At 57.3% G+C, this 24,289-nt stretch overlaps 3 protein-coding genes across 3 annotated transcripts; 1 reads left to right on the top strand and 2 right to left on the bottom strand.

Annotated features, from left to right (window-relative positions):
• Positions 1 to 14: 14 nt before the first annotated feature.
• On the bottom strand, positions 15 to 1,395 carry LTR77_006254 (uncharacterized protein; the record flags this gene model as incomplete). Its single annotated transcript, XM_064803496.1, has 4 exons — positions 15 to 616; positions 671 to 917; positions 974 to 1,070; positions 1,133 to 1,395. 4 exons carry the CDS (start codon positions 1,393 to 1,395, stop codon positions 15 to 17), a joined length of 1,209 nt encoding a protein of 402 aa, XP_064658411.1.
• Positions 1,396 to 3,332: 1,937 nt separating this feature from the next.
• LTR77_006253 (uncharacterized protein) lies at positions 3,333 to 22,706 on the top strand (the record flags this gene model as incomplete). The annotated part of the gene is made up of 2 exons (XM_064803495.1): positions 3,333 to 21,134; positions 21,183 to 22,706. 2 exons carry the CDS (start codon positions 3,333 to 3,335, stop codon positions 22,704 to 22,706), a joined length of 19,326 nt encoding a protein of 6,441 aa, XP_064658410.1.
• A 110-nt stretch (positions 22,707 to 22,816) lies between these two features.
• Positions 22,817 to 23,980, bottom strand: LTR77_006252 (uncharacterized protein; the record flags this gene model as incomplete). The annotated part of the gene is made up of 1 exon (XM_064803494.1): positions 22,817 to 23,980. The coding sequence occupies one exon, from the start codon at positions 23,978 to 23,980 to the stop codon at positions 22,817 to 22,819; it is 1,164 nt and encodes a 387-aa protein (XP_064658409.1).
• Between the last annotated feature and the right edge of the window lie 309 nt (positions 23,981 to 24,289).

The following is a 24,289-nucleotide window of genomic DNA, read 5'->3' as shown; positions in this document are numbered from 1 at the left end:
ATCTAGCCTCCGTTCTAAGCACACCCCTCCATCCCCGGATCCACCAGATCTCCAAACCCAATCGTCCCCCCCTCAAGATCAAACTCCACATAATGCCCCTGGAAAAAACTCTGCCCCACCAACCACGCCCCCGTCCCCCGTCCCAGAAGCCCATCCAAAGCATTCGTCCCGCCCAGAATACTCGTGCAGTTATCCTCCCCATGCGGATAAACCCCCCAGGCCTCCGGCAAGACGTTGAACACCCGCGCCTTTTGCCCCGGTTTCAGCTCCGCGTGCGGCGGGAACGAGAACCCGAGGACCGGGGGGCGGGAGCATGGGAAAAAAGCTGTCAGCTCGCGGACTGGGTGGTGGGGGTGCACGGGGTTGGCGCCGCTGGCGGTGTGCGGGTGGAGGTTGAGGAGGGAGAAGAGGCGGTGGGCGGCGGGGAGCGGGGCTTGGATGTTGTCGGTGCCGGAGTCGAGGATGAGGTATTGGGAGCGTAGTACGATGTGGTTGTTGAGGGTGATGTCGCCGCGGACGATGTAGGTGTTTTCGAGGTCCGGGACGGTGGTAAGGGGGTTTTTGAGGTGGTGGGTGGCGCGTTTGCCGAGGACTGTTTGGCCTTTGCCGCTTGTGCCTCCGGGTACGATCAGTCAGGTTTTGCTTTTGAGTCGTTGGGATGGGGACATACCGAACAGCAAGCCGAGTTTGCACTGCGAGATGGCTTTGTTTTTGCAGAGGTTCCAGAACCACGAGTTGGCTCCGGGGGTGAAGGAACTTGAGCGTGCGCCAGCAAAGCCGATGATGCCGTCGCCTTGCATTGCGTACGGTTTCGGTGGCGTGTTGTAGTACTTGTAGTCCGTTAAGCTGCCCATGGCTTGGTGTTTGACGGTCAGGCCACCGGCGGAAACGGTGTCGGTCATGGTTGTGCCATTGAGCTGTGATGAAGTATTATTAGCAAAGGCCACTAGCATGGTAAGATTGTTTGACGTACTGTCTCAAAGCCGAAGCCACCTCTGCTGACGCCTTCGTAGGTGATGGTGAAGTTCTTGTGGCCTTTGTAGGGCTTTTGGTTCTTCGATGGCTTGTACCTAGCTGCTGTCAGTCACAAACTTGGTGGCAAATCGTCATCTGAAGTGATAGACAATCGTACACGCCCTCATTCATCAACAGGTCCGTCGACCCAGTGTCGATGAGAAGACGGACGGAGTCTGCATCTCCAACAGAGAAGTTGGCGAACCAGTAGAGCGTTTTGCCGAGCTCGGATGGAACGCTGCCACTCTGTCGTTTTCGGGGTAAATTATTGCTGTCAGCATAGTCACGATGCGAAGCAATGGAGAAGGAGTCCACAGCAGCAGCGTGTGTGAAGCTGCAGACGCTAATCAGCGCCAGCAGAAGCGTCGCGAGAGGACCCATTGAAACCGTTGAAGCTTGAGGAGAGCTTTAGTTGAGAAGCTTCGAACAGTTGGACTTGGCAGATTGCAATGATATATGCAAATAAAATGGCAGCCCCGTATTGTTATATTCTTGCGCTTGAGAGCCTTCCAGTCCTCCAGATGTCGTATAACATCCCCAAAACGGAGAAGAAGCAGGCGTCATCAGCGCTAGTTCGATAGGCGCAGGCCGAAATGCATGAGAACTAACACCTTCCTCTTTGATCGCCTCGAGCAAAACATTGGAGGCAAAGATTTACTGAAGCACATATCTGTGTTTTGCAGCGCTCTGTTCACGTCTGTCCAACGCGGCGGAGGTGCATAAGGGTAATGTCGAACGCAGAACAGGAATTTGACGGAATCTATGGAAAAAATGACACTTATACCAAAGCTGAGATGGGATAGGAGTACGGTAGGAACAAACCGTGGGACATGCATCTTTGAACGGATTTTGCGAGGCTTTGCGAAGTGGCAGATGGTGAGCGCCGGGTATGATGATTTTTTCTGATCCGACCAAGGCTGCGCTTCACTGATCCAGCAAGCCTCGCGAACCGGTAGCTGAAGTGCAGAACCGAACAGATTGCCATGATTTACCGCAATGCCTGGGAGCGAGCTTTCTCGGTGATGGACGTAGCAGGATTCAAGCGGCCCTTGGAGAATGTGACTTGACGGACATTGTCGAGCCGGTTGTCAGATGCTGGCAGTAGTGGCCCTGCCGGATGCCGGGTGGAATCTAGCCAAATAGTCGTGCTGGCTTGTTCCAATCCTTAACCACGCTGTCATCGTGCTTCAATGGATCCGCGAAGGGCAGCTTCGAGACCACGCAATGGCGTACTTTCGACACTCTACACTTGTGGAGTCCAGTCCAGGTTTGAGAGCGCATGCTGGAAGCATAAGGCATTCTCTTCGACGGTTCGTGATTGAGCAGTCTTACTTTAATTCTGATACCAGGGCTGAGTGCACTCGGCGGAACAGAGTCAGTAGCACTTGATAAAGCTCACCGGCGTGGCGGAAAAATCTCTGACCGGATGGAAGTGGCCTGATCGCGGTCCAGTGCTGTAGGTTTGGCGAGAGACGCAGCGCTTGCCCTATGCCAGCCGGTCTTTTGAGATGAGGCGGTCGTTCGCGTGTCTCGCTACATGCGCTTGACAGCGTCCCGGTTCAGACGACACCAGGTAGTGAGAATCCAGAGGGTCTGGGCATGGCAGCGCATCCAGTCCTCCCGCGATCGCAGTCAAGGGTGGTAATACCAGTCTGTCTGCGCTGTGCAAGCCCATTTGCTCTCTCGAGCCCACTGCTGGCTTCTGATGCTAGGAGGTATTGCGTGTGGTAGGAGGTCGAGTCATGATCGGATCGATAGCAGTCCCCGGTCATGGAGCGCTCACCAGGATATGCCTTCGGGAATTGGGCAGCAGCGTCCGGTGTATGCACTGTGCGCGTTGGCTCGAGTCCATTAGTAGCTGGGCAGTGATAAACTCCGCAATCATGCGAACTGCGTTCATCTGTCTTCTCCCATCTCGTCTGCTGTCGATGGGGTTTGAAGGTGTCGAGAAGGCGCGTTGCGCTGCCAGCTGAGGTTCAAAGGCTAAGAAACACGCCACCAGATCGCCAGCCACTCCATATGCATGACAGCGCAGCAGAGCTGTGCATCTGGCCACTCACAACCCGCACCGCTCCTCCACCCTCGCCGACGAGGAGGCTCTTGTGTGCAGACCGAGCACCCCCGAGCAGTACGACACTCACGACAAAACACCATATTCCATCGCGTACCTACAGGCCATCTCGCGACTACACCTCGGCGACAAACTATACCAATGGATATGCGACAAGACACTTGATCCACCGCCATAACACAGTTTCCTACGATCCGAAGCAAACGGCCACAGTCTAAATTGACCAGCGCATTGGGAAATCGCAAGAATGTGGAAAGCGGCATTTAGCGGTCGAAGCGAGACAGGCAGCGTCTCAGGACGCTCGACCTCGTCGAAGAAGAAGAGCTCGGGTTCGTCGCGCAAGTCGGAGGATGAGAATCGCAGACCTGGAAAATCTTCGAGAAGCAGCACGTACGGCGACGAGGACAGCCCATCGACCTATGCGACAGCGCCGAGCTCTCGAGTCGGTGAGCCGCGCTCGTTGACTGAAAGCGCCGTGGGCTTGCTCAACAACGATGATGGAGGATGGGAGGACGATGACAGAGATGCGCGCAGCGAGCGGAAGAGCGTCAGGAGCGAGGGGAGGAAGCATAGGCGGAGGAGCGAGAAGGAGAGGAGTCGGAGCAGGTCGCGAGAGACGACCCACAGTCAAAGGCACCGGAAGAGCAGTCACAAGGGTTCTGAAGTCTCGCGCAGGAAGTCGCGCGATGCTGACGGAGGCGATGAGAGGGCTATACCGGACATGGGAAGCTTTGAACAGTTCCCAGGTCAATACGCTGGAGGTGCAATGGGGCAGTCTGGGAGACAGGAACCCATGATGTCCGGCGCGTTGCAGAACACACCCAATAATCAGTTCGGTTTGAGCAGGGCCGACAGCTACGGTGCTGCTGCGGAATACTATCTGGATGAAGGACAATCTGTCACCGATCAGCCTGGGATCCGCGCGAGCACTCCGAACATGCTGGTAAACCCGGACCTTCACTTAATCGCACCAAGCGCGGAAGCGCAGCCTGCTCAAGACACCGGGCATGGATCTGCTGCCGACTTCTACGGCGGCAAAGTCAGCCCAGTACTCACTACCGAGCCACTGCCCGCGAGACCCAGCAAATCTTCATCAACAAGCAAGCAATCGAAGCCAGGCAGAACTCCGTCGTTCGGGAATGCTGCCGCGGCGACTGCTGCGGGTGTTGGATTTGGAGCAGCAGCAGCCAGCAGCGCTAGCTCATACTATCAGTCACAGAACCAGACATCAACACCAACGACCTCGTACCAGCAATCGCCCAGCAGTTCATCGAAGCCAGCTTCGAGACCGATCCGCCAAAGCTCCGAACCGGTGACGTCTGGATCCGCTGGCGCATATTACGCTCCTCCGCCTCAGATGGGCGCGTCTTCGGGATCTACAGGTAGGCAGAGCTCACATACTAACACAGGTTTGTACGCAGCAGGCGCCGCCGCCGCTGGAGCAGCGGCATATGGGATGAGCCAGCACCACGGACAGCATCCATCGACTCCGTCCGCGTCGGCATATGGAGGAGCCGCATACTCTCACCCACCTTCGTACCATCAGCAGCGGCATCAGCATCAGCACGGCGCGAGCATGAATGGCAACATGCAGCAACAGCACTTTCACGAACACAAGGGACCAATGACGCGATTGAAGGATGGCCTCTTCAACCTCATCTCGAGCGAGGAAGATACCATCAAGATGGAGATGTATACGGAGTACATCGGGGTGTGCAAACACTGCTTCGACCCTCGATCTTCACCCTACGATGCGCCACGACGCCATCACTACCATAGCCCGAGCCGGCGCGGGTCGATCGAGGACTTGCGGAAACGCAGATCTAATGAAAGGATGCGCCGAAGCAGCAGAGAGCAGCTTGGCCGTACCGGCAGCACGCGTGTCGACAAGGACAGCCGGTACTACTCTGACCGCAAGAAAGGCGCCAGCAAGACTGATCTGGTTGGTGCTGGGCTTGCTACTGCTGGAGTGGTTGCTGGCGCGAATGCGCTCTTCAACAGCGACGCCAGGAACTTCGATGATACTTATAGCGTCAGGACTGGTCATCGCGAGAGCTCGGCCGTGAGGCGGAGAAGCCGGAGCTCGTCACGCGAAAGGAGGCGGCGAACCAGCTACGGCGTGATTGGAAGAGAGTCGGGCGACGAGTACATCACTGTGCGCGGCAAGGACGGCCGCATGGAGAAACGAAAAGTGCACCGGTCACGTTCGAGGTCTGGCGATCGGAAGTCGACCCTCATGGGCGCGGCAGCTGGCGCAGCTTTGGGCGCTTCTGCGATGTCAGCTGCTGGCCGATCACGCCGAAGCCGGCAGCATTCTCCTAACGGTGCGTTCGTTCGCAGGCGCTCAGGGAGCAGATCTTCGAGCGGGAGCAGTCGGCAAGGGGGTATGTTTGGAGGCTTCTTCTCACCTCCTCACCGGAAACGCAGAGGCTCTCGCCCGGAGCGGCGCAAGAAGGAACGCGGTTTCTTCAGCTTCGGCAACGACTCGTCTGCCTCTTCGGACTCTGAGCTTGCGTTCGGAGCCACTCGAAGCGATCTTTCCCTGCGACGCAAGCCTTCCACAAAGTCCATCGGCAAGCGCAAGAAGTCTGACGAGCACATTGCCGCAACTGTGGCAGGTCTCGGTGCTACTGCGGCTGCTCTGGCCGCAGCGCAGAACGGTCACAGACTCGGCAAACGCTCCAGCAGAATGGAGCTCGGTCCTGGCAGAGATGCGAGGAAGCGCCAGATTGCTCGCAAGCAAGGCAAGCAGGCTACTTCGGACGACGAGTGGGAGGATGAGCTGCCTTCTGATGCTGATGATGCGTCGAGTGGATCGGACCTTGCGTTTGGCGACTTCGACAGAAAGCTGTCGCGTCAGGGTAGCAAGGAGAGTATGAGCTCGCAGTCTTCCGGTGCCGGCGGTTTGAGTGCTTGGGGCTGGCGATGGGGTGGCAAGGACAAGAAGGACAAAAGGACGAAGCGGCGGAGAGTCTCACCGGAGCCACCGGCGTATCCGCCGCGTCCTGGGCACCCTGGCTATGGTGACATGGCTACTGGTATTGCAGCCGGTGCCGCTGCTGGCGCTGGTCTGGATGCAGCCCGAAGAATGTCGCGCCCTGAAAGCACATACACCTCTGGCCCAAGCACGCCCCAGCAGCCGATGCAATATGTTGACCCGCGACCGATCTCAGACGCTGGCAGCCTTCCCGGCTCACGACACCCTTCTATCCCAGGCGACTTCGACGCGCCGTATACCGCTGCCGCTCGCCCGACCATCTCACCCGTGCAGCCGAAACCCTTTACTCCTATCAAGCCTTCCTTCACCCAAGACACACGCGACTTCGACCATGACCGTCCCATTCCTCGCCGCAGTCAGTCAAGTCCCGTACAGCAAAGCAGCTGGGGCAAAGACGCCGCGCTCATCGGCGCCGCAGCTCTGGGCACCGCTGCCGTCATCGCAAGTCAGGGTCGTAAGCCAAAGGATGTCCGCTTTGGTCTCACCGAAGAGCAAGAGCGGAGGCATGAGGATGAGCGTCGGAAGGAGCAGCAGAGGCTCGATGAGGAGAGGCGGCGCGCTGATCGGACGAGGGCGCTTAAGGAGGAGGCTGAACGGCATACGCGTGAGCAGGAAGTGCTTAGGCAGCGTGCTGAAGGCAACAGGCGTCAAGCGGAGCTCGAGTTGGAGCGGCAGAGAGCTGCGCAGCGGGAGGCAGAGCAGCAGGCTGAGATCGTGCGGAGACAGGAGCGTGAACGCATTGGGCGAGAGGAGCGCGCTCTTCGTGAGCGTCGAGAAAGGGAGGCTTGGGAGCGAGAGGAACACGAACGTCAGCTGCGCGAGAGTCGCGAACGTGAGGAAGCGTATATCCGCGAGCAAAGGCGCCTGGCAGACGAAAAGCAGCGCGAACAGCGCGAGTTCGCTGAGCAGCAGAGGCGTGAGCATGACCGAAGGACCAGCGAGCGGCGTCAGTACGAGCGAGAGGAGGAGGAGAAAGCTAAGTCTTCTTCTATGCCATGGGGCGCTATGGCAGCTGGCGCAGCGGCAGCGGGCGTTGGGGCTTATGCTCTCAATCAACATGAGCGGAACAAAGATGATGAGCGTGAGGCTCGAAGCACTGCGCGAGAAAGCACCCGTGAGCCGTACGTGGCTCGAGAAGTGAAACCTGCGGGAGTTCTAGAGAAGGTCGAGTCTGCGGATGATGTTCTGAACGATCCCGAGTTCTTCAAGCGCCAACGCAGCCGAAGCCCAGCAGAATACGCCCGCCACGTCGACGAGCTCGCGCGGAAAGCAGCAGACAAGGTCCAATCCGTCAACACCGTCGTGGCCGAGAACGACGCGTACTACGCCGAGCCGAAGCAAACGCAAGCAGAGTTCTTCGCGCCGAAGGAAATCCTCTCCCAGCCTTCTGAGGGTAAGACCAAAGTCGCAGACCCGATCGGCGACAACTCCGTCCAAGTGTACAACGCCGCAGACGACAAGATGCGCAAGGAATTCGAGAGCAGCTGGGGTGGCACGTTCGCCGACCCCCGACAGCATCCTCCTCGTGGCGTGCCGAAGTTGGATTTGATTACGCCTACGCCGCCTCCTGATTCGATGCAGAGGAAGCGGAGGGAGACTTCCCCTCTTACCCGAAGCCAAGATGTCGAGCCGGAAGTCGAAGGAAGGGGCAAGACTACGAGGAGCAGGAGTATTTCTTGGGGCGCGGATCAGACGCATGTTTATGACGTCGTGACGCCAGATTCGATCTATGAGAGGCAGTCATACATGGACAATCAACACGACTATGCCACGCCCGGGGTGGCTGCGGCTGGCATCGTTGCTGCTGCTGCCGCTGGCGCTGCGTTGGACGAAGTCGTCGTGGAGCCGGCTTCGCCTAGCGACGAAGAGGGCCGGCGGACGTATCGCGAGGAAGACTTCCCCAGCGTGCCGAAGCCAAGTCCGCGGCCCGACGATTTCGACGTCAGCGTCGAAGAGGTTTTCGACGAGCGGGACGAGCCTCGCTTTTACGCGCAGCCGTTCCATGACTCGGTGCCTGACATCGGCGGCTTCGGCGGTTTCAACGTCGACTCGCCTGGTACGGAGGGTGCACCGCCGGTGCGGGGATTTGTTGAGGGTGAGACGGATGAGCCGACGCCTGCGCTGGAGAGGGCGCCGCATGTGCCTGGGGGGTTTGATGAGGAGGAGGCGCCTTCTGGGAGTGCGATAGATGTACCTGCCGGCGAGTTTGGGACGGCGGGAGAGAGTTCTTGGGAACCGCCGCTTACGAAGAAGGAGAAGAAGAAGCGGGAGAAGGCTGCTAAGAGGTCTTCTACTCTGGATGATGTAGCTGCAGTTGAGGCGGGGACACCGGAAGTTGAGACGGCCATGGAGACTCCTGCTCAGCCGGAGGAGGAAGGTGATTACTTCATGAGCAAGAAGGACAAGAACAAGCGGGATAAAGCAGCAGCGATGGCCGCCTTCGCGACAGATTTCGAACCCGCCGGCGATGGTCGCGAGGTTTCTGCTCCGCCTGAAGACGACTCCGAAATGTTCTTGAGCAAGAAAGATAAGAAGAAGCGGGAGAAGGCGATGAAGAGAACAATGTCCGAGGACCAAACGCCACCGCCTGCTACCATTGAAGAGCCAGTCGCACCCTTCGAGGAGCCAGCTGAGGTCAGCCGCGACGTCGAAGAGGAGCCAGCTTGGGAGCCGCCTTTGAGCAAGAAAGACAAGAAGAAGCGCGAGAAGGAGGCCAAGAAGCAAGGCTTTGCCGATGTGGCAGAAGCTGTCATGACTGCTGGAGGTGTTGCTGCGGTCGCTTCCGCTGTGGTTGACGACTCAAGCGAGTCTTCGTCGACGCCCAAGAAGGGGAAGAAGGGCAAGAAAGCAAAGGCAGTGGAGCGGAATATTCGCGATATCGAGCCTGCTGAGAGTGCCTTCCCGGAGTCGAGCGTGCCAGAGTCGACCGAACCCTCCCACATGCCTGGTGGGTGGGACAACGAAGGCGCAGAAAAGGAAGCTGAGACGCCAGCGGAGCCTGTTGACCCTTTCCAGTATCAAATGCAGGACGACTACACTACGTCCACCACACCCCGCGAAGCCGATCCGTTCGCGGAGTTTGCAGATGTCAAGAGCTCGAAGAAGTCGAAGAAGAAGAAGCGGGATAGTTTGAAGTTCAACGAGCCCACTGTCAGCTCGCCTCTGAGGTCTGGTATGGCCGTCGACGACTACATTGGCGAAGACGTCTCTGGTTCTGCTCCTACTACTACGAATGGACACGACACCGCAGCTACTGAGCAACCGCTGGAACCAACCACCACGTTTGCAGAACGCACCGTTCAGCCTTCTGGGTATGCAGTCGACGAGCAAGCGCTTCCGCCGACCGACCATCGCATATCGCCAGACGATCTGCGATCAGTGATATCAGAGCCGGCTGCTCGCAAGTCGTCGAAGAACGAGCGTTCCTACTATGACGAGCCAGAGTCGTACGATGATACTCGGTCTGTGGCAGCCTCAGAGCCAGTCGACACTTACGAGAGCGGGAGAAAGTCAAAACGCCGCTCTCGACACGAGGACGACGACACTGCCTCAGTGGTATCTTCTCGTTCGAAACGCGAGAAAGAGGAAACGCCGGCGAAAGAGAAGAAGAGTGGTTTCTTTGGCATGTTCAGCCGCAAGTCTTCTGACACGGTACCTCGTTCGGAAGGTGCAGCTTTGAGCCGCACGTCGACGAGAGACGGCAAAGACGACGAAGCCGATGATGGCGAGCGCAAGCACCGCAGACGCAAGCATCGAAGCACCTCTGAGTATGGCGATGATGACGATACCATGAGTGTTGTCTCCAGCTCTTCACGGAAGCACAGAAGCCGATCTGAGAAGGACTACGGCAGCCAAGAGCGCGATCGCTCCCGCGCAAGTCGGTACGCCGACGATGACCTCGAATCGCGCAACGGAGATGGCAGTCACAGGCACCATCGCCGACGGACCGAGGACGAGAACGGCGAGCGACGCGAGAGCAGTGGCCATCGACACCATCATAGACGCAGAACGGATGAGTACGCCGACGACGGCAAGGACCAGTCTTTTTTAGGGATGCGGGTAGAGGATTTGCCGCCTCTACCCGATAGTCGGCGACAGTCTCTGGACTCAGCATGGCAAGAAGATGGGCAAGGGCACGGCAACCTTGTCTCTGCCGAGCCAGATTCTCTCACGGCTAGCCGTGATTTCGCCGGAGCGGTTGATGCCAGCCAGCCGGTGGATGATGAGCAGGAGAGAGTCGAAGGACCAGCAATCCAAGAGGTCCACGAAGACCCCAAGCGCTTGTCATGGGCAGACGAGGTCGAATATCTGCCCGCGCTCCCAGAGTCTCCGCCAGGCTCTCCGACACTGTATGCCGAGCCTGATACGCCGCAGCGACCCTCATCTCTGGGAAGACCTACATCGACCACTGCAGTACCACTTCGCTTCCCGTTCGGCCATCAACCAGTGACTCCAAGCCCTCGCATGGAGCGCGCTGCCAGCTTCGGTGGCACCATTCCTTCCACCCCCACCACTCCAAGTTCCGCGCAGAAGTCTCGCCAGAATCGTCCAACCTCAACTGAGATCAGGCCATTGTATCTCGTCGAACGCAACCGAAAAATTGAAGAGGTGGAGGAGATGCTTCCAAGCCTGCCATCCAGCAAGCCGTCAAGTCGAGCTTCGAGCATGGTCGGTAGCGACGAGTACCTATCTGCTGCGGAAGATTGGGATAGCCCTCAGCGTCGACGGGCCCTGACCATCGACACTGACCAGGCGAACGAGGAGTGGGCAGAGTGGCAGGGTGAGGATTACCTCGACTCCCAGCAGACTACCCCTCGAGCGACACAGTCGCCTGAGCACTATTTTGAAAAGCCACCGCGGTCGGAACCTCAATTCTACACGTGGGAGGATTATGCGCGGGAGGAGCAGATGCGGAATGGTGGTGCTGCTGCGCCTTCAGACGATGGGAGGGAAGAGCAGCCGTCCACTTTCTCGGCGGCTTCGGAGTCGGAGGTGGAGGGCTACTTCCCTCCTCAGGTGCCTCGTGAGGATGTGATTGGTGGCGATGAACTTCCTGCGCTTCCTCCGAGCAGGCCGGGCTCGAGGACTGATGATCGAGGGACCTTTGATAAAGTGGTCGGTGTCGCAGCAGCAGCGGCTGTTGGTGGAGCTGCTGCTCTTGGTTATCAGGCACTCAAGCCTGACGAGGAGAGGGAACCTACTGAGGAACCTCCACAGAGAGAGGTAGCGGAGCCTTCGGAGCCGGTGCCGGATGCCTTCGAGGAGCCTTCTGAAGCACAACCTTCCGTAGCTCGAAGCACCTCGGCCAAGAAGAAGAGCAAGAAGGAGAGCAAGAAGGGCAAGAAAGGCAAGAAGACCATCGAAGAGCCGAAAGCTGCGCAGCCGGCGCTTGCTTACCAGGATCCAAAGGAGTTCCTGGCCGATGATACGTTGATGGAAGAGGGTCAAGCAAGTGGCCGAACCGAGCCCCAGTCTGAGGCTCCAATTCATCAGCCAGATGGATTAGATCGTTCCATTGCGGCGGAAGAGCAGCGGGAGGAGGCAGCTACTGGCGAGCCTACTCCAAGCTTTGAGGCTGCTGCAGTGCCAACGACAGCCCGTTCCAAGTTCGAGGATCAAAGTCAACCAACGCTCGACCCGGCTACAGATCAGCCCCAAGAATCGCAGGGCCAGACCAAGGAGGTCGACTCATCTGAGCAGTCTCGGGATGCCAACGACCGCACCGTCGATGTTGTAACCGCGCAAAGTGAACTTCTGCCGCTCGGTGACACAGCGCAGTCCATTCCTGATGACGACGTTGATGAGTTCATGGACGCTGAGGAGCGGATGGAAGGTGGACAGCCGACAGTCGTTGAAGCCGAAGAGCCTCCACCCCAAGATCCTTCCATTCCAGTAGAGACATCAGACGAGCAAATGCCAGCAGTGGAACGGGAAGCAGAGGTTGCGCCCACTCCGCCCGCTGAGGTGCCAACACCGATGGGTCTCCCGGACTTGATGTCTCGCAAGAGGTCCAAGAAGGCCAAGAAGCAAAAGGCTGCGCCGATTCTGACAACCAATGATCAGCCCGGCTTTGAAGACGAGAGCTCGACGAAAACGGTCGCAGAAGACACTCCCGAAGAGCCGGGCGATCTGAGTACAACTGTGGAAGCCGGCATCCCTCAACCTACGGCTTCTGAAGCATCAACCAGGGACATCGTAGCCATCCAAGAAGCCCCTCAAGTTGAAAGCCACGACCAGCATGTCGAACCCACGCCCGACCTTTCGTCCTTGACTTCTACCTCGCCAACTACCGCACATGCCACTTTTGGGTCTCCAAGCTCTTCCGCGGCACAGCGCCTTTCCATGAACCTCGAAGAATCTACTCCGGCTGAGGCGGCTGCAACTAGTCAGTCGGCCGAGGCCCCAGTGACAACTGAGGAGACACTTCAACCTTCCCAGCCAGTACCTGATGAGCAGACAGCAGGTCAGCCGAAGCAAGAGGATCTTTGGGAAACCAGGCCCTCTCTTTCTCGCAAGAAGAGCAAGAAGGACAAGAAGAAGCAGCAGAAAGAGGCCAAGCAGAGCGCGACTGTCGAGGACGAACCGAAGCCTACCGAGGAAGTCACGACTGACGTTCCAGAGCAATCCAATGAGGCTTCGCTCGACACACGTGAGGTCAGCGAGGCTGCTCTGCCAGGTTTTGACGCCGGGCAGGATGATCTCCACGCCCGCGATACCATCGCCCATGAGTCCCAGCCCGAGAATGTGGCACTTCCACCAAGCGATGACACCGACCTTGACGCCGAAGCAGAGCACGAGCTTAGTGCGCCTGTACTTGGCCCTGCAGCTTCAATTGCCGATGTGTCCGATGGTGCTCTGTCCGGACCACCGCTCGATACTCCCGCAACAAGAGAAGTCGACAATTCCGCAAGGCAGCTCGACCAAGTTCCCGAAGAGAGCACACCAGCTTCAGAAGCTACGAGAACACCGGAAATTATCAACGAAACTATCGATCGGCCTCCAGAAGAGCCAACATCGCCGGTCGACGACTCCGGGACAGGTCTTCCGTTAAGCGACCTCAAGAGGGGAGAAGTCTCCGGTGGCGACAAAGACGCTAGACCTGTCCTTGATGACGACGCACCAACCGTCGTTGAAAGCGCAGCCCCGGAAACTGCAAAGGAGCCACTGCCTGCCTCGGAAGAGGTTTCTGATACACAGCAAGCAGAAGCTTCAGTCGAAGAACATCACGGAGACGCCGGTGCCGCAAGACCTGATGAAGAAGGCCCTCAATCCGAGGCTCTGCCAAGCACCGCAACTGCAGAGGAAACGCCGCTGGTTCAGAGCGCGGACCCAGAACCAGAAGCTGAACCAGATTTTTCTTGGGCTCCTTCGTCAAAGAAGAAAGGCAAGAAAGGGAAGAAGAGCAAGGGCACTGCCGCACGAGACGAAGAGCCGACCGTGGTTCCTGGTTCCACGGATCCGGCCGCCGCAGATGATGCGAAGCCTCCAACAGAGGCTGTTCCTGAAGAGGTACCCCAGATCGATGAGCCAACTACAACGTCTGAGGTCATCCCAGCTTTAGACGAGCCTCCCGCTACGCAAGAGCCAGAAGCGGAACCAGAGTTCGAGTGGGCTGCGCCATCGAAGAAGAAGGGCAAGAAGGGCAAGAAGAGCAAGACTGGAGCTGCACTGGATGGAGAGCCATCTGTGCTGCCCCGTTCTACGGATCTGGTTGCCGCAGACGATTCGAATGCCCCAACAGAACCTCTTGCCGAAGAAGTTTCTCAGGCCAATGATCCAACCTTCACGACAAACGAGGTCGTACCAGCTTTGGACCAGCCTCTCACTTCACAAGACCTAGGACAGGAACCAGAATTCGACTGGACAGCGCCATCGAAGAAGAAAGGAAAGAAGGGCAAGAAGAGCAAGAGTGTCGGTTTCGAGCCGGGATCTTCGGAACAGCTGCCTCAAGAGCCCGAGCAGTTGCAAGTCGCAGATCCCGATACCACCACAACCAACAACTACATTGAACCAGACCGAGCATTTGACGAGCCCAGCCGCCCTGACACCGATGGACAGACCGCCCCGACCGAGCCGTTGCCTGCGGAAACGGCGATGCCAGAACCAGAGATTGACTGGACATCCTCCAAGAAGAAGGGCAAGAAGGGCAAGAAGAGTAAAACCGTCGGCTACGAAGCAGAACCTTCCGAGCAGCTCCCCCAAGAGTTGGAGTCGCAAGTTGCAGACCCTACTGCTACCGAAGTGGAGGCTCCCTCTGAACAGGACCGCGCCATCGACGACCCTGTCGCCGCTGGCATCGACGAACAGGCCTTTTCAGTCGACCCCTTGCCAATCGAGGAGGCAGTGCCGGAGCCCGAGATTGAGTGGACTGCGCCATCAAAGAAGAAAGGCAAGAAGGGTAAGAAGAGTAAAAGCACCGGCTTCGAGGCAGAACCACTGGAACAGCTGCCTCAAGAGTCGGAGCTACGAGTAGCAGACTCTGCAGCCAGCGCGGCGGACACTTCTCTGGACCAGGACCGCGCAGTGGACGAGCTAGGTGGAACTGCCGTCGACGAACAACCCACTTCCGCCGATACGCTACCAGCGGCAGAAGCAGTGCCTGTGCCTGAACCAGAGATCGACTGGACGCCTTCCTCTAACAAGGGGAAGAAGGCCAAAAAGGGCAAAGCTGCTGAGCTTGAAGCGCAGCAGTCGGAGCCACTTTCTGTAGAGCCAGGAGCGGCCGCTCCAGAGTTTGCCACCGAAACAGCGGAGCCTTCCCTGGCAGACAATCTCCAGACTGACCAGCCAAGTACGACCACTGTGGATGAACAGATAGCTTTGGAAACCCCGCTGCTGGGCGAGGAGCCTGAGTCAATCGAAAAATCGACATCAGTGATCGAGCCGACTCCAGCAGAAGAGCCGGTGTTGGGACCTGAGCAGGAGCGTGAGAGTGATCGTGAGCTTGTGCCTGAGCCTGATCCCGAGCCCGAGATGGACTGGGCGTTTACTGCGAAGAAGAAAGGAAAGAAAGGCAAGAAGAGCAAGTCTCTGGAAGTGACAGAGGAGCCGCAAATGGAGATGCCTGGCACCACGACTGTGGATGATCAGACAGCTACAGACTCTCCACTGCCAGCCGAGGAGCCAACGACGAGTCGGGAACTGGAAGTGCCGACGCCAGCAGAGGAGCTCGTGCCGGAGCCTGAATTCGACTGGACGTCTTCGTCGAAGAAGAAAGCAAAGAAAGGCAGGAAGGATAAGTCTTTGCAAGTTGCAGAGGAACCCGCAACGGCACCATTGGAGGAGTCCCCGAGCCCGGTTGCAGCAGATATCACAACTGATGCAACCGAACCACAACCCGAACTTGGCGACCCGATTTCGACCACGCTCGACACCACCACGAACGCAGAGGAGCCAACGCCTGCGCAGGAGACCGAACCGGAGTTCATCTGGGAACCTTTATCGAAGAAGAAAGGGAAGAAGGGCAAGAAGAACAAGACTCTTGATTTCACTGAAGACCTGCCAACACCACCAGCCAATGAAGTTGTTCAGCCTGCCACGGATGTTGCAGACACCATCACGGAAAACCCTCGGGAACAAAGCTTGCAAGTCGATGGGCCTGCACCCGCAGATGGACCACCGCCGACCGAGGAGGCGGAGGCCGACGTCACCTTCTCGAGTGCATCCAAGAAAAAGGGCAAGAAGGGCAAGAAGACGCCGTCTTTTGTTATGCCAGAAGAGCCGCCTGCCCTTCCTGAGGATGACTTCCCGCCATCAGTCGAAGAGCCACAAGCGACGACAGAAGAGCCACCAGTGACGACATCCGAGCAGCTTGCGCCGGATGACACAGATGCCACAGACACCGCAATGGAGACCCCTCGGGAGCAAGATGTACAACCTGATGACTCAATGGGGACCGAGGCGGACGTGACAGCAACTGCGGACGAGCCAATGCCAGCTCAAGAGGCTGATCCGGAGTTTACATGGGCTGCTGCACCGAAGAAGAAAGGCAAGAAGGGCAAAAAGAGCAAAGAGGCTGCCTTGCCAGAGGAGCCTGTTGTGCCCCGTGAAGTCTCATTGCCACCTGCTACTCCCTCAGAGACCCCAGACGCCCCAGACCCGTTTCTGGAGACGGAGCAGGCGGAGCTCAAGCCGGATGTCGATGATCTCTGGTCTGCATTGCCGTCCTCAAAGAAGAAGAAAGGGAAGAAGGCTAAGACAGGGGCGTTCCAATGGACACCAACTGAGGAAGAGCGCGAGCCTTCTTCGGAACCTTCAAACCAGATGGAGGAAGCTCTGGAACGCGATGGGACGTCTGCGGCTGATATCCCTGAGCCTCAAATCCTTGATGTGATGCCACCGGAAGAACACACTTCGCAGGGAGGTGAGGTAGTCCCAGATGATGAGCCGCAGCAAGACACTATGGCGCTTGACAAGGATTCAGGTGCCACTGACCCTGCGAGCTCAGCCGAGCCAGCGTTGGTGACTGAACAATTGGCAGAGGACAGCCGGGACGTTGGAGCCATAGTCCAAGATGCCTCTGAGACGTCGCCGACCATGGCAATGGATTTGTCAGATGTTAGTGGACCTGCTGACGCCGACGTAGCAACAAGAGCACCCGAGGCAGCTGAGGCCACTCTCGAGACTACGCTCAATGAAAAAGAAGTGCCGGGGTACGCTGGGCCGCACGAACATTATGGGTCGGCTGAACGTCTCGACGAGGTACAAGACAACGCTGTTACGACTGAAGAGCCGGGCAATGATGCTCCTGCTACGCCGACCGCTGTGCCAGTTGAAAGTGAACAGCTTGCAGAACCTCGCGAGACCACGTCGCCCGGGCCACAAGAGCCCAAGCCAACTGAAGAGGACGAGACCGAGTCATTCTGGGGCTTTACCTCGAGCAAGAAGAAGGGAAAGAAGGGTAAGAGGTCGAAGCAAGTGCCGGAGCGTGAAGTCCAACCGGAGGCATTGGAAACCAACCAAGTTGAAGACCAACCGCAGGTGGATCTTGTCAGCGAGCCCACGGCTGATAATATTGTTACTACGTTGGACGAACCCCAAGCAGCAGTCGAGGCTGACGCCAATGACATTTGGACATCCTCTTCAAAGAGCAAAAAGAGTAAGAAGGGCAAGAAGTCGGCATCTGCGCGACAATCGCTCCCAAGCAGTCAGCCACGAGATGTCGAACCTGAAGAGCCGGAGGTTGCAGGAGCCGATCCTGCAGAGTTCGAAACCACCGAGGTCAAGCCGACTAATGTCGAGCCCTCAGAGATCGCAACAGCTGAACCCGAGACTGCAGAGGTCGACAAACCAGATGTCGAGCCTGCTGAAGTCAACCTTGCGGAATTAGAGTCCATGGCAATTGACCCTGTGGAAGCTGGGCTTACGACTGCCGGGGCCAATGAGGCCGAGCATGCAGACGCCCAGCCAGCAGAGGCCACGCCCATGAACACCGAACCCATCGAAGTGGAGTCTTTGCATGCCGAGCCTACGAAGGGCGAATCTACAGAGGTGCAGCCTGCGACGGATGAGCCCGAGGACATCTGGCAGGCGCCTGTCAAAGGCAAGAAAGGCAAGAAAAACAAGAAGTCAACAACCACTCCAGAGGCGGTCGAGAGAGACGTAGTGCATGACTCCACCTACTATGAGCCGACGACCGTTGCCACTGCAGATGCCGCTACGAACCTTTCTCAGCCAACTCCAGCTGATGAGCCTGCGGACTTCTGGCCTGCCCCCTCCAAAGGCAAGAAAGGCAAGAAGGGCAAGAAGTCGGCATCTCTGCAGCTGCCCACTGAAAGCGAAGATGCAGACAACGTCGCAAGCAAAGATGTGCCGCGGGGTTCTGGTGCAGATGCAATTGCAGAGTTCCCTGAGTCGGCAACAGCCGAACCCGCGGACATCTGGTCTGCTCCAACGAAAGTCAAGAAGGGAAAGAAGGCGAAGAAGAATAAATGGAGCACGTTCGACACGCCTGGAACCGACGAGCCCGGTGGCGGTGAAGAGAATCGGGATGCTGCTGCATTGCCTGGTGATGCTAAGGCCGCCGGTGACACTGAGGTCGAAAGGACCATCGCAGAACCCGAAGACGTGCCATTGCCAGACGACACTTCCGCTGGCGAACTCCTACCTCCATTGCCTGAATCACCCGCCCATAATGAGTTTCAGGCGCTGGAGCTTGCTGACGGAATACATCAAGTTGACCAGAGCAACGCTTTTGATTCGATCTCTCACGACCGGTCACTCGACGAAGATTCACGGTTAATCGACTCAGGAAGTGAACATCTCAGAGAACCAGCAATCGAAGATTCACCTCGTCATGCAGAAGACGAGCAAATGCCAGAAGCTTCCGACGTTCCGCCTAAAGCGGCTGAGGATGCGTCGGCACCACTTCCCCCAGTCCCTGTGGGACCAACGGAGCCAGCTGATGCTTTGAGTGTTCCTCTGCCAGTGGAGGCAGATATGGAGTTGGACGAAAACACCGAGGGCAGCGCTTTCGAAGCGCCGGTACCTGATGCCGCTCCTGCAATGGCAACGCCTATCGTCCAAGATGAGCAAGCCTTAGTTCCTCCCACTGACGATCAGCGGGATGTCGACTTCACAAATGATGTTGCAGGGGCGCTGGCTGACTCCGGATTCAACCCTGCTGACTTCGCGGACCAGCCCATTTTCCAGCGGCGTACCTCGCCACCTGCAATGGTTGGAGAGGCTGATCCTGAAGAAGTCTTCACAACCTCCAACAAGAAAAAAAAGAAGGGCAAGAAGGGTAAGCGTGAGATGGCTGCTACGGAGTCAGATGCAATCGAAACAACGCCGGCCGCTGCCGAAACCAGGGAAATCAACGCACCCGAAGACCGCTCCGCAACACAGCCAGCAGACGACATCAACGAGACTATTCAGAAGGCTTTGGCGAGCACAGGGTTCGACAGTGCGCTTCTTCAGGAAGCAACGACGTCCAGCCAGGAAGCGCCGATCAACGAGCTGGCTGGCGATGGCGATTACAACTTCACCACCTCGAAGCGGAAGAAGGGAAAGAAGTCGAAGAAGTCAACGCCACCTCAATTCGAAATGGTGACACCGAGAGCGGACCAGTTTGAAGGAGATCAGGACGCGAGCGACAGTGTGACTGCACCAGGGATGTCTCAGCCTGTCGCAGATGATCAAAGAGTCCCACCCGCAGACGCAGATCCTATGCCGGCATCAAGAAGTGTGGATGGCGCTGAGACAATTCCAGATGAGACCACAGATAATCTTTACACCGCGGCCCAAGAGACCACCGACCTGCCTTCACAAGACACAATGCCTCAGCCAGCTGCTGAGACGACAGAGGCGACCTCCCAATTCGAAGTAGGTGGATACCATGAAATGGACCTGGAAGAAATGGACAAGGCCTACAAGATGTTCAAGAAGAACAAGAAGAAAAAGAAGCAGAAGGCTACGGCTTTGGAACCACAAGATGAGCCATCCAGTGCCTTTGAGGAACCGAATTCGGCCCCACGTGTCGAGCAGAATGATCAAGGTCAGCTAGGAAACGCAGATACAGCGAAGGCGCAAGATTCCGTCCGCTCGGACACTTTCGCAGACCAGGCGCAAGCACCGCGAGAGGTCGATACGTTTTCAGCAAAAGCCGAACGCGGCAGGTCACCCGCCGAGACGACATCGAACGAAGAACCAGCTGCGTCTCCCAAAGACGTCGCCGGTGGTTTGCTTGGCTATGTCAAAGCAGCAGCCACCGGTCTTTCCACCGCCGCCGCAGCTGCAGCAGGCCTACATCATGTTTCACAAGATGAGCCCGACACAGAGAAAGAACTTGGTCGCTCCCGAGACGTCTCAAGAGGTCACAGCCATCAAGATGCCCAGCCCTGGTCATTCGCCAACCTCGAAGGTCCAGGTGAGCCACTCCCGGAGTCTCCGTCGCTTGGTCAAAAAGCGCATGAGATCGCCAGGGACAGCGGCTACCAAGAGGCAAGCAGCCCGTTGAAGCAGCGCCATTCTCTCGACAGAACCAGTCGCGATACTCCTTCTATCCGGGCAACAGCGTCTCATGAAAGCCTGAGCAGCAGGAGATCTGCTGAGCCACTGCGGATCTCCACAGACAACACTGCATTTGACTGGGATCTCAATGTACCAAAGAAGCGCGACAATGCCACAGACGAGCTCTCGCAGGGTGGTCTGCATGCAAGAACGCCGAGTCAGGGCACAGACAATACTCCGCTCGAGTCCACGACCAAGAATCGAGCCTCGTATCTCTTCCAGGCAACACCTGATACCCTCCGAGACCTGCCTGCCAGCGGTTCGCCAACTCCCAGCGGACGGGCACCGTCAGCGGAGTACTTCGACAGCACAATGCCAAAGACGCCTATGGAGTCCCAGTCTCTTGAGGTTGAATCCTACTCAAGAGAGCCAGATCGTACTATTTCCTCGCCGCCGCCTTCCGGTACCATGAGCCCAAGGATTCCGCTTGACACCATCCCAGAGGAACTCCACGCACACAAGCGCACACTGGCAGAAACCGGGCTTGCACAGCCGGATAGCATCAAGTCGACCCGCCGGACTCAGACGCCTCAGACTATTCGAGCACGAGAGAGAGCACTTTCTCCCACGGCAGCGCCTCCCTTGACGACGCCATCTGGTGGAAGTCGAGCAGTCGGCAACCCTCTATCGACGGATGAGGTGATCCACAACATGCCATGGCCTGCCATAGACGAGGACGGTGGCAATGTCGGGATTGACCGATCTTTGGCACACAAGCGTTCCAGGCAAGCCTCATTGGACCACCGACCGACGAGCGTCATGAGCAACCGCTCAAACAAGAGTGCGAGTCAGATGCGGACGCCTGAAGAGCTTCGATCGTATTCACGCACGAGCAATCGCAGCTCAACCCCGACTCTAAGGCGAATCAGCCTGTCAGGTGACCTGCGGGCCGCTAGCCGGCGGGGCGATTCGGGATCTGCCGTTGGTGCCCGGTCGTCACCTCGCACAATTCCCTTCGAAGCTCCGCCAACACCTCCATCAAACGACGATGAAGTGATGGATGGGGGCGCGTCGCGCTCAGTCGACATGTCCGATGTCTACGTATGTAACCTATATTCTAATGTTGATGATACTGACGCGTTCGTACAGCAGGGCGTTGGCGATGCGCATGCGTCGCAAGTTTCGCCGACGCGACCACCCAGCATGCGCAAGCGCCAGAGCATGCACATCATGGAACTGGAGTCCAGGCTCAATCAACTATCGGCAGAGAACCAACTACTCCATGAATCGGGCCGTGGCATGCCAGATGAGCCAGACGCGCTCCGTTCGCGCGACCTGCAACTGCAGGAAAAGGAACATGAGATCTCCCGATTCAAGACCATGTTGCAGCCATTGCAGGAAGAGATCGCTCGTTTGAACGATCTGAACGCTGGTCTCACCCAAGCAAACCGCGATTTGGTGGACGAAGGCAACGAGCGATATCTCCAGCTCGACCAGGAACGGATGCACGCGCAGGAGCAGTGGCAAAACACCAATAGAGAACTGGTCACCGTGCAACAGGAACATGGCCGGCTCAACGAAGGCATGAAGGACATTGTTGAGGCTGAGGTTGCCGACAGGCTCATGGACAAGGACGCGGAGATCCAGCAACTGCGTGAAGAACTTGACATCGCTTCAGAAAAGATCAGAGCGCTGCAGATGCAGGTCCAGGCGACACGCGGTGACAGCGGCTTCCCGTACCGCGACGAAGACTACTTCGACGGCGCTTGTCAGAAGCTCTGCCAGCACGTCCAGCAATGGGTCCTCCGCTTCTCCAAGTCTTCAGACAAACTCAAGTGTCGTAAGACGAGTGAACTCAACGATGAGCCTCTGGAAACTCGTCTCGACAACGTCATTCTCGATGGGTCAGACGTCGACGTGCTCCTGAAAGAGCGCATCCCCAGGCGCGATGTCTTCATGTCTTTGGTCATGACCATGGTGTGGGAGTATGTGTTCACCCGATACCTCTTCGGTCTGGATCGCGAGAATCGACAGAGGCTCAAGCAGCTCGACAAACTCCTCACAGAAGCTGGACCACCGAAGGCGGTTGCTCAATGGAAAGCAACCACTCTCACGCTTCTGTCACGGCGGCCTGCCTTCGCCGAACAGAAAGCCAGAGATCTGGAAGCAGTCGTGCTTGACATCTGGGATAAGCTGTGCGCCCTGCTGCCACCTCCATCGAGTGCCAAGGAGAACTTGCTGGAGTCGCTGTTCAAGGTCGTCGGAATTGCTGCAGACCTTTCAATCGAGATGCGCATCCAACGAGCGGAGTACATCATGCTGCCGCCGCTCCAACCAGAGTACGACACGAATGGCGATCTGGTCCGGCAGGTGCACTTCAATGCATCGCTCATGAACGAGCGGTCGGGCATGTTCAGCTCGAACGAGGAATTAGAAGAATCGCAAGCGGTTGTCAAGCTCGTGCTGTTCCCGCTGGTGGTGAAGAAGGGCGATGAGTCTGGAGAGGGCGAAGAGGAGATTGTGGTCTGCCCGGCGCAGGTGCTTGTTCAAAGTGACAACTACAGGGGCAAGAGGGTCGTGAGAGTTCAGTCCGGAGCAATTCCGATGGAGATTGATGACCCCCGGCGTTCGAGGCAGAGCTTGATTAGTGCTCAAGGGAGCATGCCGTTTTGAAGTGATTGGGGTCGGCATATATAGCATTAGATATTGTATTGAGTTTTGTACATCTATATGCTGTTCCTCTTCCTCTCACCAAGTTCATGGCGAACGTCTGTATGACGATCTCAGAGAGCCCCCGTATCATTCTTGTACTGCTTCCAATCCTGCGGCGCCGGCACAGAAAGGATCCTGCAGACATCCCTCCTCTTCAACCGGAACTTCTCATACAGCCCCTTCCAGATCTCCCTCTCATCGCAACTCGCCACGTGAGAGCCACCACAGCTCGGCTGAATCTCCGTCAAGCCATCTCTCGGCCACATAATCCACGGCTTCGGCAGCGGCCAGTCGCTGAAATGGATGAGCTTCGCCTCTTCCAGCGCAACGTGCGGATCCCACTTGATCGCTGAAGCGGGCGCACCGTAGGAGCCGAGATAAGCTGCGTGGTCATCCCATCTGAACTCCATTGTCTGCAGCAAGTACGGCCGATGCGGCAGTACGAGCGCCGATGATCCGAAGCGGTCATTCAGCAGATCGCTGTCGTAGTGCCTGCTGTCGTCGCGGTCGGGCTGTAAACGCCACCACTGCAGTGTTTCGTAAATGTGCTTCGTCTCCGCTACATTGGGCGAGAGGACCATAAGTGTGCTTGCAAGCGGCCATCGGTCCCGCGGTTGATCTGACCAGTAGGCCCGCGGCATGGCCATGGTGGTTGGGGGGAGTTGGAACAGCTCGTCCATGTGTTGCTGGAGGATGCTGTCTCCATCGAAGTAAATCACGCGGTCATACTCTTCGAGCTCGAAGAGACGGAACTTGGTGATGCTGGTGCCGTAGTCGCTGGGTGATTTCAATGTGCCGGGCTCGGCTGGTCCGTCTATCGAGAGGAGTTGGACGGGCTTCATTTTTGCTCCATAACTTCGCTTTGCCTGCTTCAGCAGCAGAGTGGTGCGGTCTTCAGGGTCATCGCTGCCGCGGTCCCATTCTTCGGGATAGAGCAGGGCGCGGTCCGCTTTGCTGCCCAGTCTTTTGAGCGAGTCGAAGATCATCAGGGCGTTGCATAATGTGTGCGTGTCGGTGGCGTATTGAACGTAAGCCAGCCTGGACCAGTCTGTTGAGTCCCTTTCACCGCCCTGGAGAAAGTATAGCACGAACAAGATGCCACCGATTACTAGCAATGGGTTCCGCCATCGTTGGTAGGATAGCCGGGCTCTCTGGGACCGGGATCGGGAGGGAATCTGTAGGATCGGAATGCCGTGGTCATCATCGTCGTTGTACTTGAACGTGGCACCGCCCATTCCGCTTCGGTGAGAGGGGGTCTTATTACAGATGAAGGTCCTGGGACATGTGCGGTGGCGTCTTGACGTTGGAACTGGAGTCTTGGTTTACTTGGAGAAACATCTCAAAGGGGAAGGAAGTGCCTCTCGGCCAATCACATGCCACATCAGCTTGGGCGACATAAAGTGAGGTCGAGCAAGAGAGCTAAGAACTACAACAATGTACTTTCAAATGGCCTCTTGTTACGCTTCGTCGTTTCGAATTTCGTCGTTGTTGGTGAATGTTCAAGTGGCTCAAGAGCATGTATCCCAGGGTACAAACTTCGCCTG

Source organism: Saxophila tyrrhenica, assembly GCF_035928015.1.
Source record: "Saxophila tyrrhenica strain CCFEE 5935 chromosome Unknown scaffold_9, whole genome shotgun sequence".
Classification (NCBI taxonomy): domain Eukaryota; kingdom Fungi; phylum Ascomycota; class Dothideomycetes; order Mycosphaerellales; family Extremaceae; genus Saxophila; species Saxophila tyrrhenica.
The sequence above is the reverse complement of the archived record's forward strand: the minus strand, read 5'-3'. Positions and strand labels throughout refer to the sequence as shown.